Source organism: Myxine glutinosa, chromosome 14 (assembly GCF_964187855.1).
Source record: "Myxine glutinosa chromosome 14, kmMyxGlut1.1, whole genome shotgun sequence".
NCBI classification, from domain to species: Eukaryota; Metazoa; Chordata; class Myxini; order Myxiniformes; family Myxinidae; genus Myxine; species Myxine glutinosa.
In genome coordinates, this window is record NC_136274.1 from 49,128,157 (window position 1) to 49,149,808 (window position 21,652).

The 21,652-nt window shown below is 43.1% G+C and overlaps 1 protein-coding gene across 1 annotated transcript in view; it reads right to left on the reverse strand.

Annotated features, from left to right (window-relative positions):
• Window positions 1-8,174: 8,174 nt before the first annotated feature.
• LOC137413133 (polycystin-1-like) overlaps window positions 8,175-21,652 on the reverse strand; it is a 162,442-nt gene continuing 148,964 nt past the window's right edge. The window contains exons 19-20 of the mRNA XM_078767972.1: window positions 9,460-9,802; window positions 8,175-9,342 (exon numbers count right to left, since the gene is read on the reverse strand). Of these exons, the coding sequence (XP_078624098.1) occupies window positions 8,175-9,342; window positions 9,460-9,802 (1,511 nt within the window). The remainder of the gene's footprint in view (window positions 9,343-9,459; window positions 9,803-21,652) is intronic.

Consider the following 21,652-nt stretch of genomic DNA (forward strand, 5'->3'; position numbering starts at 1 on the left):
TCCTTCAGGTCCTGTTCAAGTGGATGTTTATTGCTTCTGTCTGAAGAATGCATATCAGTCAGCTTGCATATCTGAAGATGCTCCACATCGTGCATAAAATTGGTTGCAATTTGATATTTAAATAGATGGTAGTCATTGAATACTTACCCCACGCAGTCTTAAGAAAGAATTGGTGCGAGCCAACTCTTCTGTTTTTTAAATGTTTTAAATCCAAGATCCTTCAGGTCTCTTAAATCTCAGATCTCTTCAGATCATCAAGATCTTAAAGCCAAGATCCTGCCTCCACATGGGGAGTATTTGACAATGGGCCATGTTTTAAAAAATTTCCGCTGAGCGGTTTCAGAGATGTCGAGGTGCACCGTTTTCCAAGAGGCATCCGTACCACGTGACCTATGACATCATAATTATCACTAAACAATTATACAGGAGGCACTCCCATGGTGTAAAATTTCGTGTCAATCGGACCAACGCTTGCTGAGAAATGCATTTTAAAAATGCAGACACGTACATGTGTACGTACGCCACACGTACACATGCAGGCGATCGCTTAACCCCGGTTTTGCTTCATGAGCGCAGGGTAATAAATTAGTGATTGATTCACATTTCCAGACATAAACCGATAGTCTCTCCCCAATGCATAAATGCTCACAAGAGCATGTATGAACATTTAATATTGTTATGGATCCATCACTTCTGCCTTTGTTGTTATTATATTATACTTGTAGGATTTTTAGTTTCAGGTAATATTGTTGTTAAGATTTTTGAGTGAAATGGTGATGCCTTTAGTAAAAGGTAAAAATAAATGTTTGTGGAGGAAAAAGGAAAACGCGGCAAAGAACCAGAAGGAGAAGGAGGAGGAGGAGGAGGAGGAGAATGGCCATGATAGAGATACAGCTGTGAATCGCGTCGAGGCTGCGAGCGGACCTTTTTGATATTGGTCGCGAATGAGCTGGGGCTTCCTGGGAAAGGGATTGTCCACGACATCATCATATATTGCAAGTGCAATTAAACCTGCATCTCAGGTTTGAGTCATCGTTGGAGAAATCAAGCGCCTCCATTGCAGTCCTGTACGCCATTTTGTCCTCGAAGAAGAGGCTATCCGCTTGGTACATCTTGTTTTGCCGCATATCGACCTCATTGTGTTGATCGCCATTGGTTTACCTATTGGCTCAATTCCCATATCGACCTCTCACCTCGTTACTCCTCATCCACAGTCGCGCCAATACCTGCCTATTGATTTGCCGTTCTGCACGACCTAAATCTTCAACCAGCGTGGAGATCCATGCACGGACTTTGGGGAATGTTACATCCCACTCACGTTTGGCGTATCGTGAGTTCCTTGCTTTGAGAGCATTGGGGAATGATGGTACCATCATATGTATTGTTCATTTGATGCAAGTGACATTTTCAATGTACTTTCTTTAATAGTGTTATTATTGTGTTTGTGAGAGTTCTTAATACAATTACTTTTGTTCTACAATTGCATTGGTGTGGTTTTACCATGGTTTATTAGACAACGCAAAATAACAAATCTTTCTGCCGTGTTCCCACTCCAGACTCTGAGGTGCACCGTAACCAGGGTTTGGGGAGTTAATACGTAACAATATCCATCCAATGGACATTACATGCAGCCATCACTAGCGATAAGATCAATTGCGAATAAGAACATCACAAACCACATAATTACCATGCATATTAGGGTGGTCCAAAAAAATGAAATTCCAAATTTTAATCTTTGCTGTAGTATCCCCTGTTCGGTATCACCCAATAACTATTTCTGCCAAATTTTAGCTTATTTTGGTAACATTTAGAGGTTGCGGCATAAGTTGTCTATTTAATGAACTGAACCATCTGTTGAAAAATGTTGCCTTGTGCAGCAGACATACTTCCTAGACATTTTGAGCTTTGTCTGAAACAAATCGGCCGATAACATTTGACAACGCTAAAATACTGACCACAACTCCGTGAACAATGCTTGTGATCCAAATTTGAAGAAAAAATAAATTGTATAAAAAATGATAATTTGGTGCGACATCTAAATTAGCTCCAACGTCGTTGCTTTTTGGGTTGTATAATCATCTGATATAGTGGAACACGGCTGCATAGAGCCAACAGAGGAATTTTTTAAATTTTACCAAATGAATCTGGACCTCCCGAATGTGCATGCATCACAAATTACATTCACTACATCTTAAAACAAATCTATCACTAAAAATGTGTCATTAACATAAGCGAAGGCAGGTCATACACTTAAAACATCAGTACGCACTCATGTCAGAGCAGCTGTCCACCCAAAGGCATAACAAGGTATGTAGAGTAATCCACTGGCATATCGGCAAAAGTCTCAATATCCCAGTTTCAGAAAATTAGTTCGAGCAATCATTGAAAATGAGGACGTCATGCTCACGTACGGCCTGATGATTCGATCGAGCGTGAACATAGAAAACAAAGCATTGTGTCCGGACATTGTACTCAGGAACAAAAAGGAAAATACAGCACATCATGATTGACATATCAACCGGCAGTACCCAGCGATTTTGGCCTAAACAACGCAGAAAACAAGAAAATGGTCAAATATCAGGACCTCAAAAATGAGGTCAAGAGATCTAGGAAGCTGAAGAGCATCAAAATTGTACCAGTGATAAATTGGAGCAACAGGAATGATAGAGAAGAACCTCACTGAGATTTTGAAAACCATCCCCGGGAATATTACCACGAATGAAGTACAACTGGAGGCAATCCGGGGTTCGGTGACGATCCTGAAAAGAGCCCTTGGAGCAAAATTGAAAAAGTGAACAGTTTGGTCCATGAACTGTGATCCCTTACCGAAGCGAAGGTGGATACTTTGGGTCTGTTTCACCTCCTGAAACCCGCAAATGGAGATAACAACCAACAACCAACACACACACACACACACACACACCCTTTCAGGAATACATGCAAAAATTAAGTACAATCTAACTTGTGGCCCCAAAACCAAACACCAAACAATATATTTACAACAGCCCTCACTCCTCCCTCCCGACATGATTAATAGTAAATATCATCATTTTAAACTTACCCAGTGAGGGTTTGGGTAGTACGCACCCGTCCATAGTCCTGGTCTTGCACCGATCCACGCCGTTAGGAGTTTCCATTACAGGTTGAAGATCTCAGCTTTTTGGGTGAGTTGAGAAAGTTCTCCAACTCTTTCATTGTGCAGAGATAGACCCCTTTCTTGCAGGTACTTTTCAAGCCTTTTGAGATTCGTTTAGAAGCTTTGTGAGTGATTCCATAGAAGAATCCTGATCTAGCACATACAATTCCTTTAACATGCCTGAATAAACATTGTTGCGAAGGGGTTCTGCACATGCGCACCTAGCATTTTGGAATAGATTATGTCATTTTGAAAGTCCCATGTTTCACAACCAATACAGCATTATCAATATTCAATCGATGCCATTTCCAGTGAACCATTTCGGTCCATGACAATGATTCAGTAGAAATACAGGATCAAACACATTGATGACATGTGGAATTGAGGTCCTCTTGTGATACCATTTCTGCTTTAATTCTGGACATATTAGGATGGACCAGGGCTAAAGGTGTCTTTAGTATTTTACCAAACATCATTTCTTCAGGTGGGCATCCATTGATTGTGTGTGGGTGTGTCCTATATATTGTTGCGGTTCTGAGAAAATGTACATATTTGATTAATGAAGGTTAAAGGTTCTGCCCCCATATTTAGTCCACATGCAACACGTAGGTCACCTTAGAACGTTAGTTATTTCTTAGTATATGTGAGATAAGGCCATTTCCAATAGTTATCATCTGTGTTGTGTTATAGTGTTGTATCATCTGTGTTATAGCCTGGTGTTGGCTTAGCGGCTAGGGTGCCAGCTTAGGATACCTAGGATCCTGGGTTCGAATCCCAGTCAATCACTGAATTAACGCCAGGGGGGTTGACTCAGCCTGTCATCCTTCTGAGGTTGGCAAATTGAGTACCAGTTCACTGGTAATTCCCTGTTTGTCATAAAAGGCGACAAACAGGGTTGGAGGCAGAAAGGGCATCTGGCCGTAAAACATTGCCTCAAAAAGGGGACCAAAAAAAACAACAACAACCACGGTGCCCGAAAAAGGCCAACCCCCGCTTTGCGGGGAAAAATGGCCTCTAAATGTGTATTTTTTTTTTGTGTTGTGTAAAACAAATAAGAATAGGCTCCTTCCATTGTGCCTCCACCCTCCGCATTCCACCTCGTTGGGCAGAATCCATCCCGCGCCCCATTTGACAACTCGCAGTTTGTTACGCTTTGGCTACCAGCAGCATTTGCTGCTCTTGGTTTGCTGGAACTAGCCCAGTGACACGAGGTAGGCCCAAAAAGGGGGTGGAGCGGAAGCGAGGCTGAGATCTGGATTGGCAGCAGGGGGATGGTAAGGGCCACCAGCCAATCAGGGCTGAGGCGACATCGCCTGACAGGGTGTGGCTAGAGGTTCCAGAGGGTTCGCTGGGCGGCGCTATATAATCACCCGCGCAAAGCCCTCAGGAGGACTGATGCACTTACCAAGAGGACTCGCAAGTGGAGAGTGTGATTCGTAATCGTGATCGTGATTCGTGCTCGCAAGTGGAGTGGAGACTTGTCGTTGTGAACGCATTGCTGGAGCGGCGCATTGCAGAGGACTTGTGAAAGCGGCGCATTGTATTGAACTATACTGGGCACGTGTATAAAGCGCCGGTATATCTATTACGTACGCGACCATGCCAGTGTAATCGCCCAGCTTACCGATCCCCCCGATAATTGTCCGATCCGCGCCAACGACACGCGGAGATCTTGCCTGCCGTCTACCATCTTCACCGCCGTACGAGTTGGGGACCGGAGCGAGCTGTGGACGCCATCGTTGGACCCTCAACCCGACCATCTACAACCCCCGTGTGAGTCTGAGTGTGAACGGGCCCGTGTCCAGGGATAAGTTAAGACTGTTATAAGGCTGCCCTGTGTATCTGCTTCTTCTTCTTCTTCACTGTACATTGCTTCTTCTTCTTCTTCTTCATTGTACAAAGTGTGTAATAAATTACTTGTTCTTCCTGTTTCCTCTTAATTCGACCGTCTTAGTGATTTCTCTATTGGGTAAGCGTGGCACGATCACAACCGCTCCAATCGGGTTAGTTCCTGTTAACAGCCCGAATCGCGGCTCGCTATCGCTCGGCGTGTCCACTGAAACCATGGTTCGGGTGGGGTTATTTCCTTGCTTCCCGGGAGGCGCTGGTAATTAGGTAATAGGACTAATTCGACTTACCACCCTATTCAGCGCTGACCGGAAGGAACGTCATAGCCCCGGATCGCGTCGGCTAGATAAAAGACAATGGGATTAATCCGCCCTTGGTAAGGGGAAAGGCCGACGTTTGAGATCCGCAACAATATAAACAAAACACGTCACAATCTGGTGGGCAGAGGTGAACAATTCACCTTCCCTTCTTGAGATCATTCTTAATCACCTGAACAGCTTTCTCAGCTTAACCATTTGAAGCGGGTGGAGAGGGAGCACTGCTATAGTACTTGATACTATTTTGTTTCATGAAATCCTGAAACACAGTGCTGATGAAACTTGAGCGATTATCACTAATTATACAATCAGGCAAACCATAAGTGGTGAACATGGCACATAACCTCTTCGCCTGTACAGGATGATAAGATTAAGCATTCGATTCACTTCGAATGAGCATCGACAACGACCAAAAACATTTTACGCAATTATGGTCCAGCATAACCGATGCGAACGTGAGACATGGGTTTAGAGGGCCAGGACCACATTTGTTAACGTGACGTGATAGAGCAGGTTATACCCGTTATTTTCTGGCTTAACCTCCTGCCACTATTCCAATTGCTACAATCCTATATATAAAAGTGTCCAAATGATTATAATATACAGTATATTTTATATATTGCAGCCTTTTTTCATTGTCTAATTTATATTATTGTCCCACAGTGGACTATTCTTCCTTTGAAGAATGCAGACATTGATAACATGTACATCTACATAATTACTGTGAGCACTGGAATGCATCCAAATGCATCCACAACATCGAATGTCTTCATCCGATTCAACTTTGAAAAAAGGACAAGTGAGACATTTGCATTGGATAATGGGCAGTTTAAGGTAAGCAGAGAGTGACACAATTCATTTCAGTTGTGAGAAATTTTGAAAGTTGCTATTGTGCATTGTAAAAGATTCATTCATTACCTCCGCCACCAAAGGTGGATGGAGAGTTATGTTTTCATCTCTGTCTGTCTGTCTGTCTGTCTGTCTGAAAACAGGATATCTCAAGTTGTGGATGGATTCAGAGAAATTTGGTGGAGAGGTTAGGTATGTGACAAGGAAGAAATGATTAGATTTTGGTGAAGATCTGGATCCGGATTCGAGAATTTTTGCAGTGATTCTTTACCATTGAGAGATAGGACAAAAAACGAAATGTAGAACAATATCTCAAAAGGTCATGGACAAATTCAGATGAAACTTGGTGGGTGTGTGACAAGAACAAGCTGATTATATTTTGTTTCATGTCCGAATCCAGATCTACATATCAGTGGGATACAAAACGAAAACTGTTCAGTCTGGCGGAGGTATGCTCTCTACCGAGTGTCATTCTAGTTTCATATTCAGCACGTGACTGCTGGGTTGCATCACTGCTGGTGGCACTGCTGCACTGATGATGCAGTGCCCCTGTAGGTTGGAGCAGGAATTATTAATTTGGTCAAGCTTTGGCGATAGCTCGCATACTCTTTGCGAAGGACACCGTGGGATCTTTAACATCTACCAATTAATGTTGACAAGATAAGAAGGGCAGTGTAACGACAGAGTATGCCACAGAAAGAAAAAGAGGAAAAGAGACAGAGGAAAAGAGAGAGAAGAAAAGAGAGAGGTGGAGAGAGACTTGACTTTTATGTCCTTTTATTACAAAAAGTATAAAATGAAGATTTTTTACAGTCAAACCAAAATAAACAAAACAGTTACATGCAATTTTACCATCGGGGAAATCAAAACCAACAAACCGTTAAGCTACCAAAAAAACACAAAAGGATATTTAGTAAAGACAAGAGAGAAAGCACCAAATGACCCTCAGATATTTCACAAAAATCCTTTATACACCACATTCTTTCAAAGAGTTCAAGTTGGCTGGAAAGCGCGTAACAGTAAAAATCGAATTACAGTAAAAATCGAATTACAGTAAAAATCGAATTACAGTAAAAATCGAATTACAGTAAAAATCGAATTACAGTAAAAAACGAATTTCAGGAAAGAGAAAGAGAAAGAGAAAGAGAAAGAGAAAGAGACGTGAGAGAGAGAGAGACACGGCGCGAGAGAGAGACGACGCGAGGGAGAGAGACGGTGCGAGAGAGAGACGACGCGAGGGAGAGAGACGGCGCGAGGGAGAGAGACGGCGCGAGGGAGAGAGACGACGCGAGGGAGAGACGACGCGAGGGAGAGACGACGCGAGGGAGAGAGGCGACGCGAGGGAGAGAGACGACGCGAGGGAGAGAGACGACGCGAGGGAGAGAGACGACGCGAGGGAGAGAGACGACGCGAGGGAGAGAGACGACGCGAGGGAGAGAGACGACGCGAAGGAGAGAGACGACGCGAGGGAGAGAGACGACGCGAGGGAGAGAGACGACGCGAGGGAGAGAGACGACGCGAGGGAGAGAGACGACGCGAGGGAGAGAGACGACGCGAGGGAGAGAGACGACGCGAGGGAGAGAGACGACGCGAGGGAGAGAGACGACGCGAGGGAGAGAGACGACGCGAGGGAGAGAGACGACGCGAGGGAGAGACGACGCGAGGGAGAGACGACGCGAGGGATAGACGACGCGAGGGAGAGACGATGCGAGTGAGAGACAATGCCAGTGAGAGACGATGCGATAGAGAGAATGTGAGCAAGAAGGAGACAGATAGAATCAGAGAGACAGAGAAAAAGAAGTAAATACCATATTCAAAATGTATTTCATGGAATAATCCTCTGTCACAATGCACTTTAGAAAATACAATCAACTTCTTAAAAAGATCACGCTAGTAGCTTGGAAAATGTGAGGGAGCAGTATTATCGGTAGAGCTGATATTTGAACAGCATAAAGAGGGTGGAATTATATGGTGAGGAGCTGTGGATCATATCCAGGTGATGGAGAGCTACCCTTCTGGTTGGGTTACCATTCTGGGTTGTCCCTTTTTTTACGCATTACTGGGCGATGAGAATTGATGTTTTTCAGACGATGATGGCAATCCCAGCAGAACTTGCAGAAGTACTTGAAGCACATCATCTCTCTGCAGAAGAAGGTTCCAGGCAGGCGGCAGCATATCTGGCAGACCGAGTATTTCAGATACGGGTCGATCTGGATTTTTTTGGTAAAAGTTTCAGTTGTTATTTCCACAAAGGCCACCTGAATCGCCATCAGGTAGCTCTCATGATTTCCAAACATCACACGACCAGACCCGATTGGATATTCATGTTTGTCGGTGTTTAGGGCAATGCGAACAACGCCCCCAAAGAGTTTATTGAAAACACGAGCGAGTGTCTCTGATGTTATCATGCCATGAAGAGACCCCACGAACACAGTCCATACAGGCTCCATCCTGGGCTCACAAGGACCACAATCAAATTTGGAGTCTGCACGGAGCCATGGGATTACTTGCACATCTTTAAATTTCATGTAATAGCTGAACACCCTGTAGAAATAACTTGCAGATAAATCATCGCCAGCAAGATCAGGTCTGCAATTTTTCAGTAATGCTCGCACACCCACTTCAGACTCAAACACCATATACGCATATCCTCGAGGTGCGGCTCGAGGTGTGGCACATGGGTAATTGCCCTTCTTTTCCGGCAACTTCACCGATACTGGGCCAAAATCATGAAATGCCTCCAGCAGGTCGACCTCAGTTAAGTTATGGGGAACTCCACCGAGAAAAACTTTTGAGGAGAAGCCAGGGTTCTTGTAGATCCTTGGGGGAATTTTGCCTTTCCATAATGATGGCTTTTTAATTCTGGTAGTTGTGTTTTGATGTATCGATGCCTGGTTTTCAATGCTACCAAGCTCTTCAAGCTGTGGGGGTGATGCATGAGAGACTACTCCACAAGGAAACAATGCACCTCCTCCGAGTCCAAATCCCAGCGAGCTGACTCCCTCCATTGCTCCTCGCAGTTGGCTCATACGGGCTCCATGCATCTGGCTTGCCAAAGCTTCACGGCTCGCAGCTACAGATGTAGATAGGACTGCTGGAGAGGACAATGAATCGGAAGCATGGAGGTCAGGCATTAAGTCTGCAAGTGCCATGGAGCCAGAGCTGAAGTTATTTGTATTAGAATCACCATACCTAGTGGAGTGGGAGACTGCATGAGTATGACTCTCCATTACAGAGGGAGTGTTAAGCCACTCTATCGAAGCTGAACTCCCCCATTGACCTCCACCGAGCAATGGACCAAACTCTGACCTGGCATCTGCACTTCCTAACATGCTGCCAAACTGCTGTGGTCCACCAAACGTAGTCTCTGGAGAACTACTTGAGTGAAGGGGCCTAAATTGGTCAGCTGCTGAATATGTCACATCTGGTTCAGCCATTCGAATGTTCACATAATCCCCAACATATGCACGATGTTGATGTTCAATCGAGGCTTGTGATGGCGTGCTTGTACCCGGGAAGAGAGTTTGGTTAAATGGAGCTGGGCCGTGGAAAGGTTCAAGGGCAGCTTCTCCGAGCATCTGAATCAAGAGTTTATCCATATTTCTCAGCAGAGGTGGTAAATCTCCTTCCCCGTTCAAGGCAGCCAAGTCACCTGACACGTCCATGGGCATGACAGAACAAATATAAATTTGTCACTTTTTCTGTCCTCTAGCAGACTTATTGAACCATTTCATCAACACACAATTAACTTTGGCACAGGAGGAGGCCATTCGGCCCATCACGCCTGCACAGCACTAAGCACAGTAATACATCATCCATCCACACAAAAAGCTTCCAACGAGACCTGCAATTATCCCAATACCCCTCTATTTCCAATGCAACGCGGTACCTATCTAATCCCCATTTAAACCTATCCACCCCTCCACTGTCACTACCTTTCCAAGGAGACCATTCTATGCATTAACCACTCTCTGCTGAAAGATCCCTAGCCAAAAACTGATCTAACTCTCATCTTCTTTACCCTCAAGCTATGGTCCCTGGTCCTAACACTGTGCACTCTGCTGAACAACTCCACCGCACCTATCTTGTCCACAAACTTGATTATTTTAAACATCTCAATCAAATCTCCTCCTAATCAACTTCTTTCGAATGCATAAAATCCTGTCTCCTTCAGCCGCTCCTCGTACTTTAGTCTAACTAGGACTGGAATCAATCAGGTAGCTCTTGCTGAACCCTCTCTATGGCAGGTGTATCTCTCCTCTGACATGGTGACCAAAACAGCACACAATATTCCAGGTGAGGGCTCACTAAATTCCCGTACAGTGTGAACACTACCTTTTTTGATTTATAATTTACTTTCCTGAATCTGTTTACCCCCTCTCTGCTATCTACCTATTACCTCCAAACATAAGTGCCATCCACAACTTCATAACGTCTCAAACACCTTCCCCCAAACTGAAATCAATACAACTAATAGGACAGTTCCCCAATTCTTTGCTGGAACCTTTCTTGAATTGTTACATTTGCTACTCTCCAATCCTCCAAATCATTTCCAGTCGTTCCCAATCACAATGTTTGCTCCCAAATATTGTGTCCCCAACCCCTCTCTCACTAGGTACGCACCCTTCCCAGTCATTCCAAACTGGTCCTGGACTCTTTTGCAACTGAGACGATGGAGAGGTTTCTGGCAACTCTTGACTCTGACTCTGCAAGGGCATCAGCTCACATGTCCTAAAAACCTGCTCTGCTGCTCTTGCACATCCTCTCACTGCATTTTTCATCCTGTCATTTGCATTAGGCCATCTTCCATATGCTTGGAAGATAGCCAACATCACTGCATTACATACAAAGGTGCAAAAACGGATCCCCTTAACAGCTTAGCAGCTTACCATCATCAGCAAGGTCATGGCATCCATCATCACAGTTGACATGAAGCCTCAACTCAGATCACCAATGTGGTTTTAAAACAGGTCACTCCACCTTGGACATGCTGCCTCCACTCACCCAACAATGGATGGATGCGCTCAATGTCAGACATGAGATCAGGGCCGTCTCTCTGGACATATCTTACGCCTTTGATATAGTCTGGCATCCTGCCTTACTCTCCAAACTCTGCCTATAGCACCCAAGGCCAACTCCACACATGGCATACTCTACTCTCGTAGTCAACAGGTGATGCTCAACTGAATCTTTTAATCTCCTCTCCCTGTCAAGGTTGGATTGTGACATGGCAGTGTTCTGGGCCCAGTACAATTCCTAATATTTATCAATGATCTCTCTGGCTGTCTGGAAAATCGCCTTTATCTCTTTGCTGATGCCTCCACAATCTGCTGAGGGATTCTCATACTTCAGATATACAGGCAGCAGCTACTGAGGCAGTAGCTGCTTCCCTCTTCAGAACTGAACAAAATCACAAAGTGGTCAAACACTTGGGATGCATATTTTAACACTGATAAATCCAAAACACTCACTATCAGTCACTCAAACCCCTGGGTTCTTATCAGTCATGGTCTTTCTTGGGCAAACTTCATTTCAAAGGTGGCCTCCAATGCCAGCTGCCGACTGGGCATCCTCCGTTGTTCAAAATCCTTGGCACACCTGAACTCCTATCTACCTACAATGCCTTCAACCACTGCTTGATAGAGTTCTGCTCTCTCCTCGTGACTGGCTCCCTTGCCTCACATCTTTCTCAGCTTGACACCGTGGAAAACAAGGCCTTCGGGATTATTGTAATCTCCCATGATGAAGCTGAGTCTATCACTTCACCATCACAGACAAGTCGGTGGTCTCCCTATATCTTCTACTGCTTCCTTTCTCGCATTGCGCCCTCTGCTCTTCCTTTGAGCACTGTAGAACGCAGTTCCTTGTGGAATTTTTTTTGCCATCTTTCAACTTTGCTTTAAGTGGTAAGCATGGGGATTTGTGTTGGCACGCCATTGCTTTTGCTCTCGTTGCCCCCATTTTCATTCGATATAATGCATGAGATTTCAATATTTATTGAGGCTGCCAAACAGTCTATCGGAAGCTCCACATCTTGACTTAAAAATAGGACCACGGGTTCTGAAGCTCACATGGACCAGGAGCAACAATTACTCAAACCCCCCCAAAGGCTCCCTCGGACCCTGATATTTTTAATGCCGTGAAAAAACGTTGGTACATCATAGGAAATGAAGGTTGTGGACAAGTTTCATCGAAATTGTGTGTGCAGTTTTGGAGAAGAGAGTAAATACCTATTTTGGGGAGGGGGGAAGGGAGGAGGGGTCAAAAACACCCGGCAGTTCTCCTTAATGAACGCAAATGTCGATGCGGTCAATACACCTTTGTTAGGCATCAGATATGAAGCTTATAGCCAAGTTTCATCAAAATTGTGTGCATAGCTTCAGAGAACAAAGCACATACCTATTTTTGTTTTTTTTGGGGGGGGGGGGGGGGGGAGGGTCACAAACCCTCTCAATGAGCGCAAATTTTGATGCAGTCAATATGCTATCACAGGCAACAGATATTAAGTTTGTGGTCAAATCATCAAAATTGTGTGTGTAGTTTGGGAGAAGAGAGCAAATACCTATTTTGGTGGGTCAAACCCCCTCCCCCGTAGATCCCCTTATTGAGCAGGGATTTTGATGCTGTCAATACACCTTTGTTTGTGGACAAGTTTCATCAAAATCGTGTGTTTGGTTGAAGCGATAAACACTCAAGTGTTTATGGACTCACTGACTGACTTGCCTACGGACACTGCTTAATAGCATACGCCCACCGGACTAAAGTCCAGGTGAGCTAAAAATGGTAGGGGTGAGAACCCTTCCCATTTCCTTTTCCTCAAGATTGGATGGAGTAAAGTGTCCTAGGATTAAACTCTCTAGTTTTGTATTGAATGAATGCCTTCTGCCTATCCATAATTGCCCTGCGTACCTCCCTGCTCAACCACTCTGGTCTCTCTCTGGCTAAACCTTTACACCTCCTAGAATATGCTTACTCTGCACCTCACACATTTGCTCCTTGAAGGTTACCCATTTCTCCGATGCAGACAGCCCACTCATTAAATTTACTCAATCTAAAGCTCCCAAATCACTTCTCATACCTCAAAGTTTGCCCTTCTAAGATCCACCAGCCTGACACCATGTATATATACATACATATATATACATACATATATATACATACATATATATATATATATATATATATATATATATATGTATGTATATATATATATATATATATACATACATACATACATATACACAGTGCATTCAGAAAGTATTCAGACCCCTTCACTTTTTTCACATTTTGTTATGTTGCTTGCAGCCTTATGCTGAAATCGTTTAAATTCATTTTTTCCGTCATCAATCTACACTCAATACCCCATAATGACAAAGAGAAAACAAGATTTTAGAAAGTTTTGCAAATTTATTAAAAAGAAAAAACTGAAATATCACATTGACATAAGTATTCAGACCCTTTGCTATGACACTTGAAATTTAGCTCAGGTGCCTCCCATTTCGCTTGATCATCTTTGAGATGTTTCTACACCTTGATTGGAGTCCACCTGTGGTAAATTCAATTGAATGGACATGATTTGGAAAGGCACACACCTGTCTATATGAGGTCTCACAGCTGACAATGCATATCAGAGCAAAAACCAAGCCATGAGGTCGAAGGAACTGCCTACAGAGCTCAGAGACAGGATTGTGTCGAGGCACAGATCTGGGGAAGCCGACAAAAAAATTTCTGCTGCATTCAAGGTTCCCAAGAGCACAGTGGCCTCCATAATTCTTAAATGGAAGAAGTTTGGAACAACCAGGACTCTTCCGAGAGCTGGCCGCTCGGCCAAACTGAGCAATCAGGGGAGAAGGGCCTTGGTAAGAGAGGTGACCAAGAACCCGATGGTCACTCTGGCTGAGCTCCAGAGATCCTGTGTGGAGATGGGAGAAACTTCCAGAAGGACAACCATCACTGCAACACTCAACCGATCTGGGCTTTATGGCAGAGTGGCCAGGCGGAAGCCTCTCCTCAGTGAAAGACACATGAAAGCCCGCTTGGAGTTTGCAAAAAAGCACCTAAAGGACTCTCAGACTGTGAGAAACAAGATTCTGTGGTCTGATTAAACCAATATTGAACTGTTTGGCTTCCGTCTGCACACAGGATCTCTGGAGCTCAGCCAGAGTGACCATCGGGTTCTTGGTCACCTCTCTTACCAAGGCCCTTCTCCCCCTATTGCCTAGTTTGGCCGGGCGGCCAGCTCGAGGAAGAGTCCTGGTTGTTCCAAACTTCTTCCATTTAAGAATTATGGAGGCCACTGTGCTCTTGAGAACCTTCAATGCAGCAGAATTTTTTTTGTCGGCTTCCCCAGATCTGTGCCTCGACACAATCCTGTCTCTGAGCTCTGCAGGCAGTTCCGACGACCTCATGGCTTGGTTTTTGCTCTAATATGCATTGTCAGCTGTGAGACCTTATATAGACAGGTGTGTGCCTTTCCAAATGATGTCCAATCAATTGAATTTACCACAGGTGGACTCCAATCAAGGTGTAGAAACATCTCAAAGATGATCAAGCGAAATGGGAGGCACCTGAGCTAAATTTCAAGTGTCATAGCAAAGGGTCTGAATACTTATGTCAATGTGATATTTCAGTTTTTTCTTTTTAATAAATTTGCAAAACTTTCCAAAATCCCGTTTTCTCTTTGTCATTATGGGGTATTGAGTGTAGATTGATGAGGGGAAAAATGAATTTAAACGATTTCAGCCTCAGGCTGCAACATAACAAAATGTGAAAAAAGTGAAGGGGTCTGAATACTTTCTGAATGCACTGTACGTACAGTCACGTGAAAAAGTAAGTACACCCCATGTAAAGTTTTCACTTTTTCAACATATTTCAACATACAGCTATTTGATCTTCATTTCAACAATATTGATAGATAAAGGTGATACAATATAACAAATATCACGAAACATTTACATTTTGTAGTCCATTGTATAATTTAAATAAACATAAATGCAAATTTCACATGTGGAAGAAGTAAGTACACCCCTACATTTATTACTACTTCAAATACCTAAAATTTGAATCAGGTGCACCAGCTCAGGTGCAAATGATTAGAACATCGTCAGAGAGGATCTTGGAGGAACCTGTCTTATTTAAACCTCAGACATTTAGTTTGGTTTGCTCTTTGTTGTTGAAGTGTGTGGCGTCACCATGCCTAGATCAAAAGAGCTCTCTGAGGCCTTCAGAAAGAAGGTTATAGATGCCTACGAGTCTGGGAACGGATTTAAAAAGATCTCCAAACAATTTGAAATCAATCATTCGACTGTCCGGAAGATCATCTACAAGTGGAGAAGATTCCAAACAACTGCCAACTTGTTCAAGCCAGGCAGCCCCAGCAAGTTCAGCCCGAGAGCAGACCGTAAGATGCTGAAATAAGTCTCTAAGAACCCCAGAATGTCATAACGGGACCTACAGGTAGCTCTTGCCACTGTTGATGTCAAAGTGCACGAGTCTACCATTAGAAAGAGGCTGCACAAATTTGATCTACATGGGAGGTGTGCCAGGAGGAAACCTTTGCTGTCCAGAAAGAACATCAGGGCAAGACTAAAATTTGCCAATGAACACCGAGGCAAAGACCAGCACTTCTGGAACAATGTGCTCTGGACAGATGAGTCAAAGGTAGAGCTATTTGGCCACAGTACCAGAAGACATGTTTGGCGAAAACCAAAGACAGCATTTGACCACAAAAACCTGATACCAACTGTAAAGCATGGTGGTGGAAATATTATGGTTTGGGGCAGCTTTGCTGCATCAGTGCCTGGGCAGCTCACCATCATAGAATCCACTATGAATTCTTCATTGTACCAGAGGGTGCTTGAGGATAATGTGAGGCCATCTGTCGGAAAGTTGAAGCTCAACCGAAGGTGGACCTTGCAACATGACAATGACCCAAAACATACCAGGAAATCCACCAAGGAATGGCTGAAAAGAAAGAAATGGAGCGTTCTGGAATGGCCAAGTCAAAGCCCGGATCGAAATCCCATCGAGATGTTGTGGGGGGATTTGAAACGAGCTGTGCATGCAAGAAACCCCTCAAACATCGCACAGCTGAAAGAATTCTACATGGAGGAGTGGGCAAAAATTTCTCCCAGTCGATGTCGGAGACTGGTAGACAGTTATAAGAAACGCCTACTTGAGGTTGTTTCTGCCAAAGGAGGCAATACCACCTATTAGAGCCAAGGGTGTACTTACTTTTTCCACGTGCGAAATTTGCATTTATGTTTATTTAAATTATACAAGGGACTACAAAATGTAAATGTTTCATATTTGTTATATTATATCACCTTTATCTATCAATATTGTTGAAATGAAGATCAAATAGCTGTATGTTGAAATATTTTGAAAAAGTCTAAACTTTACATGGGGTGTACTTACTTTTTCACATGACTGTATATATGTATATATATATATATATATATATACTAGCGGGGTCACCCGTGGGAATCCCACGGGCATGGATGTGTGTGACATTTCGACATATTGAGTTATATGCTGCACATTCATTTTTACAAAATGGTTACTGGCAAGTCATCAGATCCAGAAATGGTGTGAATTTAGTTATTTCACATAATATGTGACCCCTCACTCCTCTCCACCTGACACTCTCCTGTCTCCACCTGACACTCTCCTGTCTCCACCTGACACTCTCCTCTCTCCACCTAGCACTCCTCTCCTCTCCAAACCCTCACATCCCTCTCCTTTCCAATCCCTCACCTCTCCAATCCCTCACACTCCTCTCCTCTCCAATCCTTCACACGCCTCTCCAATCGCGCCTCACACTCCTCTCCAATCGCGCCTCACACTCCTCTCCAATCGCGCCTCACACTCCTCTCCAATCGTGCCTCACACTCCTCTCCAATCGTGCCTCACACTCCCCTCCAATCACTCCTCTCCAATCGTGCCTCACACTCCTCTCCAATCACGCCTCACACTCCTCTCCAATCGTGCCTCACACTCCTCTCCAATCGCGCCTCACACTCCTCTCCAATCGCGCCTCACTCGCCTCTCCAATCGGCTTTCCCCGTCTCGTTTCTCTCCTTTTTCTCCCGTCTCGTTCTTTTTCTTGCTCCAAATCGGCCCGTCGGAATCGGAAATCGGCCCGTCTCGCCCGTCGGCCCGTCGGAATCGGAAATCGGCCCGTCTTGCTTTTGTGCTTGTGCGTAAATAAATTGTGTTCATGACACCATTTCTGGTGTTGGGCTAGCGGCTAGGGTGCCGGCTTAGGATCCTGGGTTCGAATCTCGGTCGATCGCCGAATTAATGCCAGGGGGGTTGACTCAGCCTGTCATCCTTCCGAGGTCGGCTAATTGAGTACCAGTTCACTGGTAATTCCCTGTTTGTCGTTGAAGGCGGCAAAAAGGGTTGGCGTCAGGAAGGGCATCCGGCCGTAAAACATTGCTTCAAAAAGGGGACAAAAAAACAACAACTACCACGGTCCCCGAAAAGGCCAACCCCCGCTTTGCGGGGAAAAATGGCCTCTAAACGGTGGTTTTTACACCATTTCTGGATCTGATGACTTGCCAGTAACCATTTTGTAAAAATGAATGTGCAGCATCTAACTCAATATGTCGAAATGTCACACACATCCATGCCCGTGGGATTCCCACGGGTGACCCCGCAAGTTTGCATTGACGTTCGTCGATGGACTCGTTCGCCCGTCTCATTCGTTTTCTTGCTGCATCCTGTTCAAGTCTGCGTTCTTCATCGATCGTCTCATTCATTTTGGAAATAGAAGTTTCCACGCAGCGCATGAATTGTCACGATCCTCAAGAGGAATTTGTCTCGTAATCATCAAATGATAAATGGCAAGTAAATTATATTGTGGAAAATTAAAGATTTCAAATAAACCTATTTAAAGTGTATTCGCACATAACTAATTTTAAAAAACGAAGAAATATCTCTCGGTAATTTCCTGAAACATATTTTACTTCCGGCTAATAATGTTGAATTAAATAAAAACGAAGAAATATATGTCGGCATCATTGTTGACGTTTTTGTGACGACTGTCATCAAACGAAAAAGTAATATATCTTAACGGAAAAGCAAAAGCGAATTTTTAATATATATCGACACGTTGCCGTCGGTGTCATGTTGGGCGGTGTATGATACACCATGACGCGATTTTAAAAAATATATCTGCATTTTCCCGCGTGTGTGGAATGTTCTCAATTATTGCTGACACCGACTCTAAAACCATCGATAAAAATGAAATCATATGGTGAGTTAGATTGGAGATAAAGGCGTGAGAGAGACTCAATGGCCTTGAAGTTACAGGCATTTGAGAATTCATTTCGTTCTATAAACGGCAACTTTCATCGGATTTTCTTCTCGTTTTTTTTCAACCGAGTCTAAAACTATGTTAGCGACTGTGAAAAATGAAATGATATATCGAATTTAAAATAGATATCGACACATTGCCGTCGGTGTCATGTTGGGCGGTGTATGATACACCATGACGCGATTTTAAAAAATATATCTCTGCATTTTCCCGCGTGTGTGGAATGTTTGTGGAAAATTAAAGATTTCAAATAAACCTATTTAAAGTGTATGCGCACATACCTAATAAAAAAAACGAAGAAATATCTATCGGTAATTTCCTGAAACATATTTTACTTCCGGCTAATATGTTGAATGAAATAAAAACGAAGAAATATATGTCGGCATCATTGTTGACGTTTTTGTGACGACTATCATCAAACGAAATAGTAATATATCATAACGGAAAAGCAAAAGCGAATTTTTAATATATATCGACACATTGCCGGCGGTGTCATGTTGGGCGGTGTATGATACACCATGACGCGATTTTAAAAAATATATCTCTGCATTTTCCCGCGTGTGTGGATTGTTCTCAATTATTGCTGACACCGAGTCTAAAAGTAAAACCATCGATAAAAATGAAATCATATGGTGAGTTAGATTGGAGATAAAGGCGTGAGAGAGACTCAAAGGCCTTGAAGTTACAGGCCTTTGAGAATTCATTTCGTTCTATAAACGGCAACTTTCATCGGATTTTCTTCCCGTTTTTTTTCAACCGAGTCTAAAACTATGTTAGCGACTGTGAAAAATGAAATGATTTATCGAATTTGATTTGAAATAAAACTGGGGGAGAGCAAGACACCACGGGCCTACAAAACAGGACTCAAAGCTATGCGAGTTAATAAAATGGTGGATATTTGTTTATAGCCACTCCCAGAATGGGTGGAGCTACTCTGCAAACCGAGTAAGCCACACCCCGGACAGACACCCAACAGATAGACAGACAGACAGACAGACAGAATCATCTACGGCTATTATAATATAGATATATATATATATATATATATATATATATATATATATATATATACATACATATATATTAGGGTGCATCAAACGCTCAACTATTTTTAAAAAGATGTCGGATTGATCTGTCCCAAATTTTATTTTGGTCCAATCATAAAATAAAGTTGCTATGCAAAATTTGGTAAGGTTTGCACATCATCTTCTGGGTCCACCTCACCATTTCATATTTTGAGTCGGTGGTATCAGAGTTGGAAATTTGACACGCAGCTGTTTTGAGGCCCATAAATAAAAATGAAAGGATTGACTGATTGTTACATATAATAACTCTTTGTAAAGGTATTATTGTGCTCTGTAGCAATATATCATCATCATCGGGATAGGGATACAATTCATTTATATACAAATAGTCAAAATAATGATTTTTTTCAAAATATGGATATAAAGCTAAATGAAGAGTATTTTTAAAATATAATATATAAATTAAAGAATATCCTGAATGTTGTAGTCATCTTGTCTTTGCAGAGATCTTTTAACTAGACAAGATGATTAAAACAATTATTAGGCTATACTCTAATAAAATTGGATAATTGATTTATTTGTTGTACATAATTATGAAATGACATTATTGTTACTAATACTACCTTTTTCTTTCAGATAAAACAATGGATGGCACAGTAAAGAAAGCATCGGTTGCAACAAGAGAGTCCACCAAGGTGTTTGGTCTTGGAAGTGCCATAACTGAACAAGATTCCCAGATCAATGGCACCAGACTTCCAACTTGTTTACAAGTACTACGTTGTTTCATGTGGCACACGGAAGATGGCAAGCAAACTTGAACGACGCTCTCGGTGGGAATCAGCAAAGCTTGTACTGCAGAAAGTGACACCATTTTATGGCAAGGCTAATATTCCTATCATCTCTGAACGCAAGGCTATTGAGAAAATTATCAAACTTGCAGATGATAATTCCAAGCTTAGATCAATCCCTATCAACCGAAGAACAACTTCAGCAAGCATCACAAAGGTGAATCAAATGGAGATGAAATTTATGGAGACATTTCCCTTGTGGCCCAATGATGCTAGTTCTCACATCAAGAATCCTGAAGACTTAGCATTCCTGGAATCTATGAAGACAGATCGCTGTGCAACATTTGGCTGCCAAGATAAACTGTTGGCAGATAAGATGCAGCGTAAAGTGAACCACGAGGAAAAAGAATCAGAGAGGCGAGCAAGTATGGAGCTGGAGTTCAACATAAATACTACAACCACTGTGTGTAATATTAGTGACAGTGATGAAGAAGTAACTCTTGGACCTTCAACAAGCACACCAACAACCTCAAGAAGTCATCATCGTTTAGTTAGACCTGGCACATCAGTTTTCATTCCACATGACATCCTGAAGAGGCCCAGTCTTGTTTCACTGGCAACAAGGATGAAGATGACACCAACCCAACAGGCTGCTTTCACAGAAGCTCTTATTGAAGAAACAGGAGGGGATGTAGCGAAGGTGTCAACATCATATGCTACAGCAGATAAATCAAGACGCAAAATTGGACAGCATATTGCTACTACCTGTAAGGACAAATGGATACCTCCGAAGCTTGCTACGTTGCACTGGGACTCAAAGCTGCTTCCATGCTTAACTAACCAAAACACTTTTGAAGAACGCCTGGCTGTGCTTTTGGGTTCTCAAACTGATATGAAGCTGCTGGGTGTTCCATCCTACAAGCCTGGAACAGACCGTAAATCTGGAGATATAATTGCTCAGCTGACTAATAACCTACTTGAATCATGGAACTGCCAAGAGAATGTTGTCAACTTGACATTTGACACAACTGCATCTAACACCGGCCACATCAGTGCAGCTTGTGTAACAATTCAACAACGGCTAAACAAAGCTCTTCTGTGGTCAGGCTGCAGACACCACATTGGTGAAGTCATTCTTACGCACATTTTTACTGATCTTAAAGTTGAAGCATCTAAGTCACCAGATATCTTCCTCTTCTCAAGGTTTCGCAAGAACTTTGAAATGTTTCCACACACATTCAATGAACCACTTTCACGATTTGATCCATCTCAACTAAATGAAGCAGCAACAAGTTTGACAAGTGACTGGCAAAATAATGTTCTCAGACTCTGTCACACCGAGCAATCTCTAAGACGTGATGATTATTTGG